Raw genomic sequence first — 22,519 nt, forward strand, 5'->3', positions numbered from 1 at the left:
ATTTATGTATTAACGGGATTACGTTAATCTTATATTTATATATTATATATAAATGGTTATTATTATATATTTATATATTAACAGGTTTACATTGACGATAATTTTAAGAAAAATTTAAAATAGTTCCGTATGGTAAAATAATAATAACTCTCAAACATCTTTATCGTCGGTTGATCAAATAGAAAAGGATCGGCCATTTTCAAAACAAATTTTTCATGACATTTGAGGTTATGCATACATTTGATTCAGCTCCGTGAATCAAATAACCGATCATTTCAATGGAAATTTAATTGATAGTTGATGATCGTACCAACGTTGATACAACTGAATTTAATCCTTGATCATGAATCGTTGATGAACTGTTATTAGACATTGTAGTTGGTATAACCAACGTAACGTTCATTTTCCTTTTTTTTTCTTTTCTATTTTTTTTTTCCCTTTTTCTTTTTGTTTTACGAAAAATTTGATCACGCATGCGTTGCTCTTCTTCGTAAGTAATTTTTTTGTATGTTTAAATTAAAAATAAATTCGTAATTATCGGATATAATTTGTGATTAAGTGATGATTAAGCATGATCATGCGCGTAAATCGTAGGTTATGTTTTAATTTCGTTAAAAGAAGTTCAACAATACGAAAGGGCATTGAATCGGTGAAACGATTATATAATACGGTATACTTGCATTTACAGTATGTCGTGACGAGAAACTTCCTTCGTGACTAATCGAATAGACTAATCTTCTCCAAGCCCCTAGACTCGACGAACCATGCTTTAATTATTGCTCAATCTCATCTGATCCAACCCCAATCTATCGTTGGTAACCTTGAAAATAACTTCGAGATCCTCCTTACAATTCGTTCTTCCCGATCAAGGTTAAATTTATACGAATAGCTTATTGTAAAATTTTGTATATATTATTCTACGGTATTAGTAAATAGATCGATTCATTTTAAATCTTTTTATAATTTATCTTTATATTATATTTAATTTAAAAATGTGATGATAATGATAAGAATCTGAGGATTCGATAAATGAAAATGAAGAAATGAAAAGGAAAAAGGAAAAGAGGGAAATAAAATATACCTCAGGAATTCTTTGATTTATCAAAGAAAGGAGGAACGATCAATAACTAAAATCGAATCGATAAAATTGTTACCAAGGCCATTTACTTTTTATGACGCGCGTAATTCAAATGCTTTATCAAATTTTTAGAGATGATGATAACGCATTGGTACGAATAAAAGTTATTGTTACAAGTAGTCGCTTGAGGGTGATTTCGATGAAGAAAGAAAGAGAGAGCAGAATTTGAGAAAGAGAAAATCTCGTAAAATACATGATTTTATGTTTCTGGTTAAAAGCTGAGCTTTCTCTCTTTCTTTCTCTCTCTCTTTATCGATCGGATTGGTCACACGGTGAACGATAAAAACGAGCAAATTAACAATCCACCATCGAATTTGAACGTTGCTACGTAACGTTCGTAAAATCGTTTAATACACCACACATACAAATAAATTCGCATGTGAGATTTCGTGATAAAAAAAAAAAAAAAAAAAAAAAAAAAAAGGAAATGTTTTCCTTCTCATAATCGAATTCCAACCATTTTATTTTCTCATCTTTTTAAAATCTAACGATAACCTTATTCCCGAGGATACGAATTGCGTGAAATATTTTATTATTTGGCAAGCTAAAAGCAATTTGATTTTTCTTTTTCATTGCACGAATAATTTAAAGTATTAAAATAACTATATACGTGAATATTTCATTTGGCATTTTTAAAGAATATTGCACTGAAAATGGTACAAAATTTGAATTCTAAGTAAAGCGTAATAATTTAATTGCAAATAATTTTTCACTTGTAAATATTGCATGTATGTATTTTATATTTTTTAATTTCTCGTCATCAAATTATAGATCCTTTTTTTTTTAATGCCTTCAAACAAATTAAGAAGCTTAAATAAAACAATTGCGCCTTCGACCAATGCAACCGTGATTACATGATCGTTGAATATTCACATTGTTACAAGGGCAAATCAAAAATTGGATAATCTCGTAATAAGTAAAAAATTGTTGCGTTTTCCTGAATTTCAATGCATTAAGAAAATTTGTACAAGATGTATAACTTAATTAGTCTTAAACATTAATTAAAAATAACGTTCTTTATTCGTCAGGACTAACAGAAAAAAAAAAAAAAAAAAATAAAAGAAAAAAGAGAAAGAAATACAACAAATGCTTCTTAAATACAATATTTCATCGTCGGTTAAAAATTTCTTTTATAAAAAAAAAAATGGCCAAGGAAAAAATATAGAAAAGAACAAAAAAAAAAGAAAAAGAAAAATGCAGTTGAATGAGTATATGAGTTTATCAGGTGATAATTTAAGCAGATAGTATACAAATAATACTAACGAGAAACACAGGAAATAAAAGAATCGTACGAACGTATCTCATTGTTTAGCGTAGCAATATTTTAATTATTTAGCGTGCACTGTTTTATATTGGAATCTACTTTGAAAAAAAAAAAGAAAAAAAGAAAAATTACGAGTCAAATAAAAAAAGAAATATTGACCGAAATATCGTGCGCTTACATATTTAATACGTATTCCTTCTATCATTCGAATGAATCGATCGTCGAAACATCGAATTATGATCAGTAATAACAAAATTACGTACAATTTACGATTAAATTAGATATAAAATTTTCTATATATTTCTAATAATATCTCATTATTAGTGAATCCTGTTTTGCGCGAATGAATTTGTTCGTTATTGTTAAAAAAAAAAAAAAAGGAGAGAGAAAAAAAAGGCAAGAAAGATTAATGATTTTTAAAAATCTAAACGATGAGAAGGAGATTGAGATGAATTGAAAAAAAAAAAAAAAAGATTCCATAAACTCGTTATGAAAAATGATTTTTCGTCAGTCCACGCAAGTCAAAACGACTTACGAGTATTAGATATCGTATGATTATTACAATGGAATAACTTATTTCCAACAATTATTGAGACTTGTAAGTTTTATCATCTCTTCTTTAACGTTGCTACTTCGTTAGTAGGCCAGTGACTATTGAACAGACCGTCCCATTTCGTTGCTAACTTTCTTGGCATTTCCCTGTTGTCTTTTGAACATTACACATTCGAGAATCTCGAAAAGGACGTCGTTCAAAATGGCGGACGATAGTAGTTTGGCCAATTTCCATGAGAGTTTATTCCAGGGAGTAAAGTCAAGGTTGCTGTAACAATGCAAAGACATTAAAGTTTATAATCTTTCAATTGTTGTAAATAATACTTTGTTACAGATTAAAAAGTAAACGTGATTCGACTAACTTTCGATCATTCTACTATCTAGTATTACGTTATTCAAATGTTATAAAAGTCACTTATTGTCAGAATTAAATGTCAAACTATTTAATTATTTAATGCGAAACAAAAAGTAAATAAAAATTGCTAAAATTCTAAATATTTCCTTCTCTCAATATAAAGATAAGTGAGACGAACTGTATTATCTTTAGAATTATTGGATATTTCGATAATTGAAAAATTCGTTCAAATTTGTACATTTCATATCGAAATTTGTGTATATATGTATGTATGTATGTATGTGTCTACGTTTAAATGGCTGAATAGATTGAGTTGAAATTTATAACAAAAATGATATTACTTGAAACGTGGATTAACAAGTAATTTCGATTCGATCTAATTTCGAGCTATGAAATATCGATTATTGTTAAAAATGATATTTGAGAAAATATTTAAAGATATTTAAAATATATCTAAGGATATTGAAAAACAAAAAAAAAAAATTACATTCGCAAGAAAAAGAATGTCAATATCTTAGGAATATTTAAAATAATATCAGGCATATATATCATAAAAATTCGACTGGCATGATGAATTTCTTTTTCTTTTTCTCTCTCTTTTTTTTTTTTTTTTTTTTTTTTTTAATTTCGTATAGAAATAATCAAAAATGGATGAATAGATAAAAATTAAAATTTGTGGCGAAGGATCTTTATCTGTTTTAAAAATTGCTAATTTTCTTACTAGAATTTATACACAATGCATGTATCTTTATGATTATATATTTATACGCAATAGTGTGAGAGCATGTGGGTGTACGCGCATACACGCACACAAGCACGTATTAATTTTACAGGCTGAATAGTTGAGCATATTTACTTAAAATTTATATCGAAAATTAAGTCGAAATTTTAAGAAGATCAATGAGTAATTTCGATTGTATATAATTTCTGATTGGAAAATAACAGTTACATATAATATTAATACATTAATAATTAATCTACTAATATTTAATTTTGTACCGATATTAAATTTCATCAGTCATGTCTATTTTACGTTACGCAGAGTAATGTCGATTTAACGTTTCATTCGGAATATATATAGAATGTAAATACAACCAAGCAAATATTATAGAATGTTATAACATTTAACTCTTTAATAAATAACATTTTTTTAAGCGTCGAATTATAAAACACAATTATCTAATGCGAAATTTGTAATATAATTTAATAGAATTATATCGTTATCCTGTATTAATTATAATTTATATTTAGAAAATATCAACTTTCAGGATATGAATTAAATGCGATATTAATATTTCGTTATCAAACGAAAATTAAAATAAGATTTACAAAATACAAATATATCAGAGTATTATATCAAAGTCAATATGAAAAGTTTTTTCAATTAACTTAAAAATAAGTTATTCATTGTTCTCCAACGAGAAGGATTAAAGGATTCGAAAGAAATTGCAAAAATTAATGTTAATCGTTCAAACGCATTTTGCGTTATTCATTTTTCGATAATCAATCATCTTTTCAATAAATTTAATTGATAAAATTAATTAGATAATCCAAAGAAAGAAAAGAAATAAAAATAAAATATTTGAATGACATTTACGAATGTTAGATTAAAAAGGATCTAACACGTAGAAAGAGATAACAATGATTTGCTATTGCTTTTATATCCTATGAAAAGTGTATCCACTAGTAGAATGTAAGTTTCGCAAACGTTAAATCCAGTTCTCACGTAACGTCCCATAAAACCAGTTTCGGTGAACTTAGAGTCCGAGGTAACCCTAAGAGTTACGATTTATCATCTTCCTTTAGAATTGGCCTTTATACGAGAGATAATCTGTCCTATGCCAAAAAAAAAAAAAAAAAAAAAGAACTATGATGCATGTGAAACCGTGAATATGGTTTACACGATAAAACTCACGTTTTTCGCGTATTTTAAAGGCTCGTTTAAGGTCTCCTAAAGATAAAAGATATTTAAATACAACGCTAGTAGGTAAAAGTCTTGTTAATAAGAAATATCGAGAGGACGAGGTTAGATATCTTTTTGAATTTTTTCGCGAGAATCCTTTTTCTTTTTATTTTTTCTTCCCCTCCCTTTATTTTCTTTTTCTTTCGTTCCCTTCCCTTATTACTTTTTTAATAGTCCGATCGATTTTTATTTTTCGTTCTTTTCTTTTTTTCTTTTTTTTTTTTTTTTCTTTCTTTCTTTCTTTCTTTTTAACAGGTAAGATATAGCATCGACGTTCAGATTTTGCCCGAAGAAAACCTTTTTGATATCTAACAGACGCGATGAACGTGAATTTCATCGTCGTACGTGCGTAAAATTTTTCTTGGTTCGTATTAAAGCGATATCACGGTTTTCTTATACATACGTGCCAAGTATCGTAAATATACGCTCATGAATAACCCTAAATATGCATCTAATCCGTATACCGTATCGATCGTACGTTTCTTATTAATCTGATTATCAAAGGATTTTAAGATTAAAGCATCAAAAATAAATCATTTTATCGTAAGAAATTTTATTATGATGGTATTCTCATCATTAATATTTTTCATTGAAATCGTTTGAATTCATTTTAAATCGATTCATTCATCCTTAAGAATACTTCTTTATCATCAATCTTCAATTGAATTTGATATAACCAAATTGAATTATAGCGTATTATTATCATAGTTCCAATGAATTGTTAACCGGTAAAATTCAACTAACTGTCTTACAACATTCAAACGGCAATAAGTAGATCAGTTTATCTGGATCAAGATAACATTGTAAACGAATCTAATTAAACAGTTTAGTTGAAGCTAATAGTGAATTAAAGTCGATCGATTATCTTGTTTGAGAACGATCAGTTCTATCGACAGTCGAATGTTTTTATCAAACGTTCTATCTTTAATACTTTTAGACTCGTCCATCGTTATCGAAGATCTTTTAACTCGATATATATATATATATATACATATATATCAAACTTTCATTAGATAGTTATACGTTAATTGAACGTTAATTCTACTAACCTCTTTAATTTCTGTTTTTTGGGAAATATCGATGCTATTAAGAGCTACTCTTTCAGGTATATTTTCCTCTTCCATTGAATGTCGAACACCAAAAATCATGCGATAAGATATCGAAGTTAATAAAGCACCTCCAATTGGACCAAACCAATATATCCAATGATGATTCCATTGATTGTTCCAAATAGCTGGTCCCAACGATCTAACTGGATTCATACTGCAACCAGTATAAGGGCCAAATGCTGTGGCTAAAGTTGCAACCGTAAAACCAAACTTTAACGGCACAGAATCCGTATTCTTTGCATTTCTCGAATCCCAAAGTGCACAGGTGACCAACATCAAAACCGAAGTAGATAAACTTTCGATTAAAAGTCCTTGAATCGCTGATACATTTGGGTGTAAATCGGTGACGCATAATTTGTCGGCATCATCTAATCCTCCCAATGTTAAGTTCTCCTTAGGTGTAACCACCTGCAAATTTATATAAAACACGATTTTCAATTTTCAATATATTTCATTTATACATTTTATTTATATTTGTTATCTCAAATTGTTATTAAAAATTTGAACCCGATGTATCGGTAAAAACAAGATCTACATATATATAAATTTCATTAAAAATATTAATGTCGCTTGAAGAAAATAATCGAAGAAAAGATTACAATCAAAGACAATCAAAAACAATTTTTCATCTTTCTTTCATTCGCACGACGAATATTTTTTTTTTTTATAAAAGATTTTCTATTCAACTTTGTTACGCACTTGCGACAATTATTCATTGTCGATCTTAACGTTACACATTCATTGAATCAAGGCCTCTCGAGTTACATACTTATCATTCATAGAACGTTCATGGAACGTTTATCTATGAGAAACATTATCATTGATCGAACATTTTGATTGCCAATGAGTACGATTTGTTCGTGATTGCTTTCTTTTTCTTTTTTTTTCTTCAGAGATCGATTCATGTTAATCGTGCATTCTGAATCATGAATGTCTTGTAAACTATCGTGTCTATTACAATGGAAAAATTCCATCCTGAAGATTCTTTATCTGGATAGCACACTGAATACTATTTATCTGTCCTCCTTCTCTTTCTCTCTTCCCTCTCGCCTCTTCATACTATCTCCCCCTCCCCCGTCCTCTTCCATCTCAATCGCTTGCCTAATTATAAACAGTTGCTCAATCACTTGTAGAATATAGCCGGAGGAAAGAATTTATTTTTTTTTTTTTTTTCTTTTTTATGTTTCCTTGCTTCACGTCACAGAATTAACTAGTCGCATCCTTTATGATTTCTTGTCTTCCTTATAAGTCTTCCTTCTTTTTCATTTTCATATTTTTTATTATTCGAAGATTTATCCTTCCCGATCACATCTATCATTTTCATTTGTCTTTTGACTTATTTGTTCGTTTGTATGAAAAACGAGAAGGAGGAATTAAAAATAAAAATTTTTAGAAGAAAGAGGAATATTTATTTTTTTTTCCTTCGTTTCTTCTTCTTTTTTTTCATTTTTTTTTCTTTTTTTTGTTTTTTTTTTTTTTTTTTGTTTATTATTATTGCACAGCGAACACGCGTCGAAATCGCAATCATCGTAATTTAAAATGTCGGAGCAAGTCCGACGATTTGTTCTTTGATCTGAAAATTTTGTGATTATGAATTAAACGTGACTCGGATAGTTCCAATGTATAATAATGTATTTCGGTCTGTTCGTTATTTTGAAGAAGTAAACATAAAAAAGAAAAAGAAAAGAAAAAAATCAATATCGCGTTATTCCTTATCCTTCTCGCATTTTGAATGAATTTTATCAAAGCTTTATTTTTTCGTTTGATCTTATTTTTCCTTCGTTACTTCTTTTTTCATATTATCACAAAAGATTAGAGAAAGATCTTTCGGTAATATCGCTATTTTGCTTTGTAACGTTGATTACGAGATCAAAGTATTAGAAAGATATTTTTCAAAATAGAGAGAGAGAGAGAGAGAGAGAGAGAGAGAGACAGAGATAGATAAAGAAATAGATGGAAATAAGAAAAAGCAAGAAAAATTAATATAAATCAAATTTATATAGAATCTTAACAATTTTTTGCTTATAGATTAACAAGTAAATAAATTATTCAAAAATTTAAATTTTTCTAATAATCAAAAAAAAAAAACAATTTAATACAAGCATCAAATTTATATGAAATTTAAAACAAATTCATTACTCCATAACTTATAAAATTAGTAAATTGTTCAGAAATTTAGATTTCTTCCGACTGAAAAAGAAACAAAAAAAAAAAAAAAAAACACAAGAGAAAAGAAAAAAGAACAAAAAAAGATAAAGTTAATTTTACGAATAAAATTCGATATAAATCATCTGATATTCAATTTCTCCATTGACATAATTAAGAAATATATCCCGTTATTATAATACAACGTGAAAAAAATTTTGTTTAAAGTACTTTTACATTTACGTTTACATTTTACATTTTATTTACATTTCTTTTTTTTTTTTCTTTAAATAAAATTTTCAATACTGACCCTTAACATGCCATAACCCGAGACGGCGCCTAACGTTTGAGCCAACAAATAAACCAAGGCCTCTGGGATAGTTTTCTTGCCGAGTACCACTGAACCGACTGTGATGGCAGGATTAACGTGAGCTTCACTAATGTGTCCAAAGCACTGTGAAAAGAAAGACGAGAGAATAAGAGAGAGAGAATTAACTTCTGTGTGTAACGGGTGTAAAGTAAAACAATGTGACAGAATTCTCTCTCTCTGTGTGTGTGTGTGTGTTAGGGAAAAAAAAAACGAAATTTTCTTTATTTTTCTTTTAGTTAAAACCACAACAATACACTTTGCTCAACGAATGACTCTATAATGAAGAAACCGGGTTAAAGAGGAACGGTAATTAAAATGTTTTTTAAATACACGACTGACTTGAGAAAGAAAACAAATATTTTTTTGGCTCCACGAAAGGAACGCTCATTATAAATGTCTTTTTTTTATTATTACGATTTATAAACGATATATAAATTTACTATGATCATGTGAAAAACGTTAATTACATTTGATACGAGTATAACAATTATTCGAATTTTCGAGAAATAGAACGAATTCTATTATGAATTCTACGAAATTCATTTTCGTTTTCATCAATTTCTAAATAATTTGATATTTTCACGAACGTCAAAGATAATATTAACCAAAACGTTTACTCGTATTCGTTAATTATGTTCATAATTAATTAATTATTTATCGATTAATAATTTTGATTGAAAAAAAAAAAACAAAAAAAAAAGATTAATACATATTTTTAGATCTTTTAAAAGTATTTTTAATAAAAGCATACAAACTATGTGTACAGACCTGTATAACGATCATAACGCTTAGGCCAAAATTTAATGTGATCTGTAAATGAGGTGGGATGATACCAAGACCGCTAACACATCCCATGCATCCAAGGAACAACAATATTGATGTACCCATCATCTCGGCTAATCCAGTGATGATGGTTTTTTTAACAGAACCTTCCTCTTGAATCAGCTTTCTAAAATCTGTCGAAACCATAAATGTATTATCCTAAAATTTATCGAAACCATAGATGTATTACTAACACCTTTCTTTTCATTTAATACAGGCTCGATAAAACTAAATAAAAGAAAAAAAAAAAAGAAAGAAAAAAAAAAAGAAAAAGAGAAGAATTACTTTTTATCAAGCATAATAATCGCGCGAGTTTATAATACTTACGTAACCTTTATGAAAATATAATGCTTATTGATACAAGTGTCTTTTTATATTTGATATTAAAAGATTAAATGAGAAATTTTCGTAAAGGAATATTTGTCACTTATATTATATTATAATTCAATGTATAGACAATGAGATTTAATCTCGTTAACGATTATTTAAATGTTGATTTTCCACAACGAATTTAACATCGTATATATATATATATATATATATATATATGTATGTATGTATATACTTATGATAATAATAACTCATTATCATTTTTGACAAACTTCCAAATATGTATTTCTGACGTGTGATCATGTTCTTACATTGAACAAAAAAGAAAAAAAAAACGTCTCCATTAATATAATCATATTTTAATATATTTCCATATACTTTTCATCGACATATATCATAATACGAACGAATTATGAAATATATAATTTCAAGATGAACATATAACGCGTATATACATTTTTATTCGTAAATTAACATTGAATTTTCTTTAGCAATAAATCCGTTCGTAAAGGTGACCAACAAGCAAGGAATAATATATTCATAATATATTCAAAATTAATTCCATCGTACGATTTAGTATTGAAGCCGAAACAAATGTGGGCTCGTTACGAAGAGATTAACATAATTCGTACGACATTATTTCACGTTGGAATATTCACAAATGACAGACAATGTTATTACGTTTGAGATTCTATGTAAACTCGTCATAGAAAAAGTTTTCACGGCAAAGAGTCGAGAGGAATGACTAAGAGAGAAAAAAAAAAATAAAAATAAATAAATAAATAATAATAATAAAAAGAAGGACGTACGAGTCGCTCACACTTGACAAATCGATTAATTTCGTAAAAGAAAAAGTGAAGAAACGTGATGAAATAATGTAAATAACTTTTTAAAAAAAATTAACCCCCATAATATAAACTCAAATTAACATTATAGAGTTTATAAATGGAGACGTCAACCAACGACATATATATGAAATAATGAAAATTAAAGAAATTTATTATCAATATAAAAATTGAGAACTCGATCGAGTTCTTTATTATTTAAATTTAAGAAAAAGCAAAAAATTTCCAAAATAAATTTAATCAATTTGGCTTATCATATATTAATATCCAAAATATTATGTTATTTTCTGTTAGCATATAAAACGATAAGATCAAAATTGAGATGATAAGGATCTTTGTCTTACCCCGACGCCAGGACATCTTCAACGTTTTATCAGAGATTCTCAGGTTGTTGTACGCTCACCGACTACTATCGATGGAATAACTTTGTTGAAGTACAGTACATCGGAACATACACGCAACTAATGTATATATCTCTATCTCTATCTCTATCTCTATCTTATATTCCTACCTTTATCTCTCTCAAACATGGATGGTATATATATATATGTATTTATATAAACGCGTATGTAATACCAATGTCTGGTGTAACTAAATGTGTAGAATTACGAGTATCTGACGTATGTATGAGAAAACAGGAAAGCTACTACCAAACCAATCTCGATATTATGTTTGAATTAGAATTTCTTCGTTCAGACGGATATTTGGAAGTCGTTCTAGTATTTATGATCAGAACGATCATTCTTTTTGATACAAAGTATTAATAATCTAACAAAAAAATATATTCCTCTCTTTTAAATCTTATCGACATCTTTTTTTATATATATATATATTATATATATAGAATAATAATAATTGTAAATGTTTTTTCAACGATAATATTATCACTCTTTATCATTGTTATATTATAAATCGTAAATATAGGAATAGTAAACGGGAATAAATCGGTAAAGAGATTCGTGCCTCCACATTAATGATTATATTGATAATTAGTAAATTATAACAATTGACAGATAAATTCTAATGTAATTCATATGATTCTGAATACGACGAAAATGTTTCGAAATATCTACATTAAAATTTTTTAACGCATATATGACTCAAGTATACGTATCTTCTTCAAGGAAATGATATTATCAGTTTACATTATCGAATTATCACTTATGAAATATTTACATTTGAAATTTTTTAACGTGTCCTCATATTTCTTCTCGAAAAAAATATTATTGATATATGTAAATGAGTTTCTTTAGAAATTTTCTATATATTTTTCTTTTCTTTTCTTTTTTTTTTTTTTTTCTACATATTGCAACTTCTTTGATTTGAAAGAAACAAATTAGGTAATAAACGTAAAAAACGAGGGGGGTTTGAAAAAAAATATATGTATCAAAAAATGTTACAAAGTATTATATCTATTTTGTTTTCTTTTTTGTTTCACAGAGTTAATACATAATTATCGACCCATTGAAATATCAAAAGCATGAAAGAAGTATTTCCAAGGATGATATATACTGGTACGCTAACGCTGATTTGAGTTTTCCGGTGTGTCAACATCAAAGTCACAAACGCACTTGCGTATTACGTGAGATGAAAAGAGAGAGAGAGAGAGAAAGAGAGAAATAGAGGGTGAACGACATTAGGGACGTCGAACCATCCAACTCGAGCAACAAGGATAATTATGGCAGGTAATTACCTCTACTTGTAGTCGAAGGATAGCACCGAGAAAGGAGCTACTCGACTGTATTCTCTGAGAAAGAACTTTTACACTTTGCTTTGATGCAAGAAAGGGGAAAGTAAAGTGGGAAAAAAGAGGAAGAGAGAGAGAGAGAGAGAGAGAGGAAAGAGAAAACGGGGGAGGTCGAAAAGGTCCAAGAAAGAAAATTAAAGGTAAGAAAACTTTAAAGAACAGTCCCGTATTTATTTCTACCCTTTTCATTGTCAAAGCCGTTTAAAGACAATTTACTCGTGGAATTCGATTATCGATTTTTCTTCTTCCTCTTTTTTTGTCGTTTTTCTTTTCGATTAGTTCAATGAGAAAATTTTCATTTAAAGAAAAAAAAAAAAAAGAAGAAAAAAAGGAAAAAAAAAAGGAAATGATCAAACTCTTATCCAATATAAACCATGACGAATTATGTCTCATGATACTGAGATTAGAAATTCTTTCAGTTTCTCTTTATGTTTCTTTAAATTTCAATGGCCACGAAGTTTTATCAAAGTCACAAGGAATATATTTATAAATAAAATAAATATATATATATATATATATTTATTTATAAATAAATATACTTAATGATCGGTTTTCAATATTTATAATTATAGTGTTTGCCGAAAGATCTCCAACAATCATGTTATCGATTGCTTTGGCTGAATAATATCCTCATTTACTGATATATCTCCACTTTTGCATATTCATTTGGTTTTGTGAGAATGCAAGCAATGCTATCCCATTGCAATTAATATTCTGTTAGTTATATTCTCTAACTATCACGAGAACATTTCTATAATATATTTCTGATATCGAAGCTCGATAGTGAATCGTCGGTAAATATCGAAATCGTCGATTAAATGTTATATTCGATTATTATTCCAGGTCAAGTTGTTAATTAGTCACTGTTCAATTGGCAATTCCTTAACCCTATTCAATTGAATTTACATCGAATCGATATTTGAAATTATTATTTGTTCTTTTTTTTTTTTTTTTTAAATCATTTGAATACGACTATATATATATATATATATATATATATATATATATATATATATATATATTCGTTCTAGAACATTTCTGGATTATGTACGTGACCTTATTATAGTTGACGTATGACTATCAAACTACGTGATATGCACGCAACGTTATTATGCCATATTCCCAACAGGCGTTAACTATCGAATCTGTATTATGCTTTACTGGATTACGAAACAATTAGACACAAATAAAACAGAATTATTAAGAATCGAAATAATTATAAACGATCTATCTCCCTTTTTATTATATCTTTTCTTTATTTAACAAATAGCTATATGATCGATCGCCATCTCGTTCGAGTATTATCAAATTCTTTTTCATCGTGAAATTTATATGACTAAATGAAATTCTTTTCTTTTTTTTTTTTTTTTTTGCTCCTTTTTCTACTGTATATTATTCATTTGTATATATTTATATATGACAACGACGATAAAAAAAAATCTTCTTTTTTTTTTTTATTAGAATTAAGATTTTAAATAAATTCGAATAGATTAAACATAAAGTGTTTTGATAATAATAAATTATTGTTACCTTCGACAAATTTCTTTTCACGTTACTCGTCTAAGAAACGATTATAATGATATTTCATACGGTTATGGATCATCTCGAAAGCAGAAAAAAAAAGAAAAAAATAAGAAAAAGGCTAGCATTTATTCATAATTAAAAACTGCGTATAATAAGTGCCATTTAACGAACAAGTTTATTATCGTCAATATCCTAACGTGATCATCAAATAACAAAGATTATTACTTAATCATCAATAAAATTTCCATAAAAATGTGTGCCTTCGATATTAATCGTTTTCAATTACATGTGTTCGATCATTTTACGAGCAATTTAAAACTTATTTATCACGTAGCTCTGGCAATGGATTTTCAACGTGAATATGATAAAAGAAAAATTGTTATAAACTTAATTTCCCCATTCAATCTTACGAATTTTTTCACAAGTTATAGAGACTTTTTTTTGTCTTTTAACATATTGTATATCTTTTTATCATCTTCAAAATAATAATGTTCGAAATAATTTTCTTCCTGCACCTAAAGTACAAACTTTGAAAATATCTTTATATTTTTAACAATTTTAATAATTCTTATAATTGATCGTCATTCTCCATTTCTCTCTGGATAGCATTCGAATTTTCTAAATTTTCCCTGTTCAATTCTCTTGCAAACTATTTCGATATTGTCAACGAACCTTCTGCATACGATGGATTTCAAATAATCCCACTCCCCCCCCCCCCAACCGCCAATAATCCATTAAAGCAATAATCCATTGATTCAATCTCAGATATTGAATTATGTTTGTAAATAGCTTTAGGGCGAAAATTTAACACAACTAATTTCAACTATCTATAAATTATACCTAAATAAAATTCCTTATAATTGAAGAATAAGGTCAGGTGGGGTCAAGCATTAGGGTCAAATATTATATGAACGTGTTTTTGTTTCTTGTTTTTTTTTTTTTCATTATCGTTCTCACGTGTAAAAATCAAATACGATCGAAACGATAGTTTTCACCCTAAAAGCTTAGATATACCCTATATATTTTGTATTATATGTAAGTGATTTAATTAAAATTCACAAAAGAAGCTTCTTTTTCTTCTTTCTTTTTTTCCTTCTTCTTCTTCTTCTTCTCGTGTTAGACGTTTCTTTTTTCTTCTTCTTCTTCTTTTTCTTCCTTTCCTTCCAACAACTCATTTTCTTGTCTTTTTCTTTTCTTATTTTTCCGCTTCCTTTTTTTTCTCTTTCTTCCTCCCATTAAATTTCACGCTCGTGTATGTTCATTAAAAGCGATCTTCTTGTTTTATTACGTAATATACTATTAACCAAATATTTCCATTCTATCTCTCGATACATCGATTGTTTATATGCTTACGTGATGCGGGAATTACCCTGTCTAGCGTTTAACCTTAGAAACATAGTTGAACAATTAAACGAAATGACCGTATCCTCTTTCGTTCATTCAAATTCAAATATTGAAACTACAAGGATATCTTTTTTTCTCTCTTCTTCGAAAAAAAACAAAAAAAAAAAAAGAAAAAAAAATAATTATTTTTGTTAATAATTTTTCTCTTCGAATGAAACGATTCGCACATCCTATTTTTTTTTTTTCTTTGTCTTTTTCTTTTTCCCCTTCCCTCATTGTATGTGTCTCACTCAATACCGTTGCTTTCATGAGTAACCTTTGACCTTTCGCACGATATATACCTCACTTTGATTTCGTATAAATAATCGCGCGTAATCGCGCGTGATAAAAATCTAATGATATTAAGAGATTAACAAAAATAGCTCTTCTATTCTCTGATATAATAAATTTAGATAACGATCTACAAATCGAGTGTTTTCAATTTAAAAATATCAGAGGAAAAGAATTTGATATTTTTGTATCGTAAAATAATAAAGAAGAAAAAAAAAAAAAGAAATAAATAAATAAAAAGAAAAAATATTATTCATTTTGTTTTTTTATATATATATATATATATATATATATATATATATATCACACGTTTATTATACATTAACAACGAGGTATCTCTGACGAGGATTAATAATCAAAAAATACATTTTATCGATAAGATCAAATTAATTCGTTCGTTTGTTCGTTGATAGTGTTACTTAAAAACATCATTGATGTTATATAACGAAGAACGTAGAAACGAAATGAAACAAAACGATCGATCGATCGATCGATTTTGTTCTATCTCACATTCGAAATTACTATAATTTGCGTTCGTGAGATAAATCCCCATAAGAGTATTGAAATACCTTGTATACTTCATCTCGAACGAACTTGTTTTAAAATTCAAATCGAAGAGCTGTATGTTTATTTTCTTGTCTCTTTCTCTCTCTCTCTCTCTGCAAAACTGTTTTAGGATGCAAATTGTTCGCCGTAAATCATATACTCTGGAATATTGTTTAAAGCAATTTTTACGATTTTTCTTTTTTTCTAATAATGTTTCTTTTTTTTTTTTTTTCTTTTTCTTTTTCTTTTTCTTTTTACACCGACGTATTTGCATACAATACGAAGAAACGCGTTCGTTGAGATGGATAAATAAAAACAAAAAAGAAAAAAAAAAAGAAGAAAAAAAGAAAAAAAAATATATATATAAATAGAAGAAGACATTTGAGAAGATCTAACGAAATTTCACACGTTAGGAAATAATTGAAAAGGATTAAGTGAAATGTAAATTGAAAAAGGAAAAAAATGAAGAATAAAAATAAGAAAAAGAATGATAACGTTTTTTTTTTTTTTTATATAGATCGATATATTATAGACGATACGATTGTTTCTCTAAGGATCTTCGATCGTCTTTGATGCGTTATCTAACGAAGCCCCTTTAATCTTCGATCCACATAGAATCGGTTAATTTCGCGGGAACGCCATCAGAGAGATTATGCGGCAATTAGTCGCATGTAATCTGCCCGTTAGATGGATAAACGGCCTCGTTCTCTTGTTACCTGTGTCCAAGTTGCTACGTATACGTGTCTAACTTGTGCTGATTTGCGTTAGATTAGAAATCGTATATAGAATTTAATTCCCAACCGAGAGAGAGAGAGAGAGAGAGATGACCTTTGACCTCCCATCTAACAAAAATAATCTCGTTTACTTAATTCATCAAAATATTATTCTTAATTGTATCTCTTATTATCATTTATTATCATTCATTTATCATATTAATTTCTCTCGTTGTTTTTATAAATATTTATTGTATATACATACATATATATATATATATATATGTTTATGTATTGACATTGTTGCAGAAAGAATACTCAATATTTTTCTCAACTTGTTTTAATGAGATTCAAGTCACGTTTACAGCACCTTTTAACTTATTAAGGTCGATCAAATGACTTTCAACTCGTGGTTACGCTATCGTATCAATGTCGAGTTTGAATACAAAACGAAGTACTTATGTATGTAAATATTTGCGAACTACTCTAAGATCGATCAGAACGACGAGTTCTCAATTCGTTTAAACGAAACACGCGTATTTATTAAACTTTTTTCATTTTTTTTTCTTCTTTTTTTTTTTGTTTTTTGCTTCTTTACCTATTTTTGTCGTTAAGCAAATTTCATTTTGATATTTGAAAAAAATATACTTATCTTCGAAAATTAAGAAATAAATATGATAAAGTAGATCGTATTGATAAATTTGAAAAAAGATAAGAATATTACACACAACGAATGCATCTTGTTTAATTCTAATCGATGATTGATTATCACTAATCAATATTTTATGTTTCGTACGTTTTAATTAGACAAACAAGAAAAAAATATAATTTTGTTCATACATACTTACATATAGATTTGTGTTTAAATGATAAAAAATATTTATCTTATTATTATTTTTTTTTTTTTTTTTTTTTTTTTTTTTTTTATACTTATGAAAACATATTTACTTATGAATTTATGTTTAAAAGAATAGAAAATATTTATTTATACGGTTCATAATTTTTAACTTGGAACTTGTAACAAAATTTGTAATATTTCCATATTCTAGTTCTATTTGATAAACTTTGTATATGGAGATTAATGAGATCGAAAGTTCAAGAATTATTTTGCAAATATCAATAATTTTCTATCTTTACTCCGTCCATGGAAATTTCCGTTTAAAGGTTGCAAATAGTCAATATATATATATATATATTTATATATGTATATGTATGTATATATATATATATATATATCGATAATCTTTATAAAAAACAATTTCTCATATGATTAGCAGTACATAATACTCATTGAAAAGGAACAGTTCAAGACTCTAAAGTACGAAATGATAACATATGCAATAATGAATTTTCAAACGTTATTTTATTTACATTATTAAATAGAGTAACGCATAGATCGATTGAATTTTTTAATACGTAATATCGCTTACTTAGAAAAAAAAAAAAAAACACCTTGAGAACACTATCGATTATCATTCGAATATAAATATATTCAAAGATAATTCTTAGTAAATATGTACGTAATAATGATTGAACGATCAATTAAGAAAGTAGAGAAATGTTGTTAGTAAAAAAAAAAAAAAAAATACAATAAATAAATAAATAAATAAATATAATAATAATGTTATAAGAATTGTCAGCTTTCAAACGGTCAGTTTATTCGGTTTTTCTTTTTTTTTTCTTTTTTTTTTTTTTCGTTTGGATCGAAGCCAATTCCGATCGTTTATTATGAAAAAAGTATATGTGTGATTATGTATGAATAATCGAAGGATAAAAACGTTCGACCATGAGAGATTTGCATTAGTTCGCAATTTTCCGAGAAGATCAAGACATTCTTTATTTTATTCTTCAACATATATGGCGTCTTTCGCTCTTAATAGGAACGATAACTCCATAATTAAATTCCAAGAGGAATTCAAATTTACGCCATGGTTTCTTACGTACGTAAGAAATTAATTCCGATTATTAAATAAAGATCATTGGAATTCTTTTGATAAAAAAAAAAAAATATAAAAGGAAATAAAAAAGAAAAGAGATTAAATTTGACCTCGTGATAGTTGATAAAAAATGTTTTTTTAAAACGATATCTACCAATTCTTTTTCTTTATGTTCCTTTTTTTTTTCTTTTTCTTGATCAATACACAAAATGTCAAATGTAAATCCGAATATATCTCACGATTGGATTGTAACTATTAATATAATAAATAAATAGTAAATATAATAAATATGATATTAAATAGTATATACAATAATAATAAAAAAAAAAAAAATATCCGTAGAAAATTGTTGTTCGTGATATAAAAAATTTTTAACATGAATGAAATTGGTGGGAGAGATTTCAAGGTTTTCGTAAATATTGTTTGATATTTTTAAACGAGACCACTTATTTTTATTATCGCGAAATAAAAAAAGAAGATATAAAAATATTGATAAACTTTAAGTAATTTAAGAATAAATGATAAATTTTTATCAACTTATAGAATTAGAAAAATAAATTCCATATATTTTTTTTAGATATTTTAATCCAGCTGTTAACAATTTAACAATTATTTAAAAGGATAAAATCGTATTGTCATGATACGGTAGCTAATTTGTAAAGCAGATTGTTTTCATAAGGAAAAGAATAAAAGAAATATAAATATACGAAAATAGATTATAATCGGTACGTTCGCGTAATTGTAAAGTATAAGGCAAAAAAGGAAATCATAAACATCCGTTTTCATTTTTAATATTATTTATATATCACTATCGTCATTATCGTAGTGCGACGTGTATAATCTTTTAAATACAAATGCGTATAATTTTTTTTCTATTCTTTTTTTTTTTTTCTTTTCCTTTTCTTTTCATTCAATTTTACGTAAAATAAATAATGCGTTAAATGTCAAAATGTACTTATTTAAACGAGATTATAAAGCTTTTCTTTTTTATCGCGTTGATCTATTCGCCACAATATCAAACAGAGTACTCCTCGTTTTTTTTTTTTTTCTTTCTTTTTTTTTTTCCTTTTTTTTCCGTATCAGAAATGAATGATAATATTTTTATAGAATTTGAATGACAACGTTTCGAATATAGATCTACATAATTAAATATTGAATTATGTCTAATAACATTGCCGAGTAAAACGTTCAAAGGGAAGTTTACACGAATAATAAAACTGACAAAAGTTTATCTTCCCGCGTATATTAATTATGAACAAGTGGATTCAATTGAACGTAACCGTGGCAATAATACATCACTGAATCTTTCAACTGTTTACAAGTTATAAATCATTAATGCTCCGTAATCGCGATTTAGTTGAAAGTAAAAAATTGGAAAAATTTGAATTTAATCGTTGACGACAAATAAAAAATTATTACACCTACGTATCTATCTATATAAGACATGATTCATGTACAAGGCACGTCCGAAATAATTATTTCATTAAATATAATCTTCTCTCATCGAAAAGATCATTTTTATTGCTAATTTCGTCAAAAAAAAAAAAAATAAAAAAAAAAAAAAATAAAAGACAGTACACAAATGTAAATTTGACATGAAAAATTAAAAACAGGAAACTCATTATTTCTCGAATTTTTATTAAATCATCTTACGAATAAACGAATAATGAATTCCTAGACGAATAAATGAATTTAAATTAATATCTAAGATCAAGATCGAGATTGCAGACATATGATCTTTATCGGTCACAAGTCAACAAGAATCATTTGGTTACATTCTATAGGTCAGTTTTAAATTAACGTGACTAACACGCATATTGTTTACATGAAAGAAGAATGAGTTTACATGAAAGAACAAACACATGGCATTCTAATATCACGATTTATAGGATCGACATGGGATATCACAAACATATTCTTCCTACTTTTAATATTTTCTACATTGATGTTTTGTTTTTTGTTCACTATTAAATTCACTTTTAAAGTGATAATTTTGTTTTTTTTCTTTCTTTTTTTTTTTTTTTTTTTTTTAAGAATAACATTTCATGGAAAGAATCCAAGCATTATAAAATTATTTTCCATGCGACGCAATGCGATGACGTATGTCGTATATAAATATTCTCACGATAATCAATTGGTGTAAACATAGACGATTGAGTAACGTTCGATATTTCCATACATTTCTATTTTTTTTTTTTTTTTCTTTCTTTTTTCTTTTTTCTTTTTCTGTATCTCTTAGTATGAAAACAGGTTATCGTACGTAATACGATAGATAGAGAAAAATAATCGGCGAAACCCATTGAACTGTCCTTGTAAACGTGCGTTTCCTTTCGAATCGTTAACATGAAAATATACATATATACGTGTTTACGTATACATTGTATTATTTCTGAAGTAACAACAAATCCATCGATAAAAGTACCTTATTTCTAAAGTACATTATATATATATATATATGTGTGTGTATATATCATTTAGAATTAAATGAATTTAATGATAGAAAGTAAATCACTCACCTGTTCGTAAATTATTTGACGTCATTATGGAAATCTTCGAGACGATAAATTTCGTTGCAAACCAAAAAGAAATCCAGTAGTAGGAAATATGTAGCAAATTGTTGAGACGCGCGAAACAAAACAAAAAAAAAAATAATAAGGATGCACTTAAGAAAATAGAGAGAGAGAGAGAGAGAGAGAGAAAGAGACAGAGAGATGAAGAGAGTAACACTGGGACTGTAAGAAAAGACGACGGAGAATTGTATCGAAGAGAAAGAGAGAATGAGTGAGTGAGTAAGTCAGAGAAATAGAGAGGGGAGAATTGAAAACAAAGAGAAAGGGAAAAGGAGAAGGCAGAAGAGCAAACAAAGAGGATAACCGAACAGTTCGTCGGTCGGCCTGTTTATGAACGAGTACGATCGTAGAGAATTTTATCGCGTCTGACCACGTGGTATATCTCTCTCTCTCTCTCTCTCTCGAATAGAAAGAGAGAGAGAGTGGGAGATATATATATATATATAGTTCCGATACGATGACAGCGACAATGTAGAGAATTAATCCGAGTTTTCACCATTCTGTGTGTATAAGTATAAAAATAATGATAACCGAGTGAGTCAGCTTTCTAATTTTCTTTTTTCTTTTATCGATTCTTTTAATTACTTCTCTCTCTCTCTCTCTCTCTCTCTCTCTCTCTCTCTCTCTCTCTCCCTTTCTTTATTTCGCGCGCGCAAATACACGTACACGCTTTTCTTTCTTAAGTGTGTATCATTACGTTGTTTCTTTCGTATCGTTAAACAATAATTATTATTTTAAATAAAATTCTTTTCTGAGAAATACAATTGCCAAATCATTTTCATTATTTGAATTCAACTTTGTACCGTATTCGTCTCCAATGAGAGATAGATAAATAGATAGTGATAGAGAGAGAGAGAGAGAGAGAAAAGAAGTATTCACACGTTCTTACAATGTAATCATTCGATCGAAAAATAA

The 22,519-nt window shown here is 27.5% G+C and overlaps 1 protein-coding gene and 1 long non-coding RNA gene across 3 annotated transcripts in view; one reads left to right on the plus strand and one right to left on the minus strand.

Moving 5' to 3' along the window:
• LOC124423399 overlaps positions 1-22,519 on the plus strand; it is a 39,853-nt gene that overhangs the window by 2,046 nt on the left and 15,288 nt on the right. Inside the window, exon 2 of the long non-coding RNA XR_006942068.1 lies at positions 12,334-12,578. This is a non-coding gene — a long non-coding RNA (uncharacterized LOC124423399). The remainder of the gene's footprint in view (positions 1-12,333; positions 12,579-22,519) is intronic.
• On the minus strand, positions 1,143-21,921 carry LOC124423396 (aquaporin-like). Of its 2 annotated transcripts, none has more exons than XM_046961079.1 (5): positions 21,551-21,921; positions 9,665-9,852; positions 8,837-8,980; positions 6,322-6,789; positions 1,143-3,222 (listed from the first exon to the last, which is right to left on the minus strand). In XM_046961079.1, the coding sequence occupies exons 1-5, from the start codon at positions 21,573-21,575 to the stop codon at positions 3,214-3,216; spliced, it is 834 nt and encodes a 277-aa protein (XP_046817035.1). In that variant the 5' UTR covers positions 21,576-21,921; the 3' UTR covers positions 1,143-3,213. The 2 variants fall into 2 exon arrangements, with proteins under 2 accessions (XP_046817035.1, XP_046817036.1); XM_046961080.1 differs by lacking the exon at positions 21,551-21,921 and adding an exon at positions 11,238-11,372.

The sequence above is a fragment of the Vespa crabro genome, chromosome 4, assembly GCF_910589235.1.
Source record: "Vespa crabro chromosome 4, iyVesCrab1.2, whole genome shotgun sequence".
NCBI classification, from domain to species: Eukaryota; Metazoa; Arthropoda; class Insecta; order Hymenoptera; family Vespidae; genus Vespa; species Vespa crabro.

Bases quoted from the DNA above. Each gene is read 5' to 3' on its own strand.
- LOC124423396 (XM_046961079.1), bottom strand. From the start codon at position 21,575: ATGACGTCAAATAATTTACGAACAG. The intron at 9,853-21,550 runs GTGAGTGATTTA...TGGTTTCGACAG, and splicing joins GTCAAATAATTTACGAACAG to ATTTTAGAAAGCTGATTCAA. The intron at 8,981-9,664 runs GTCTGTACACAT...TTCTTTTCACAG, and splicing joins GCGTTATGATCGTTATACAG to TGCTTTGGACACATTAGTGA.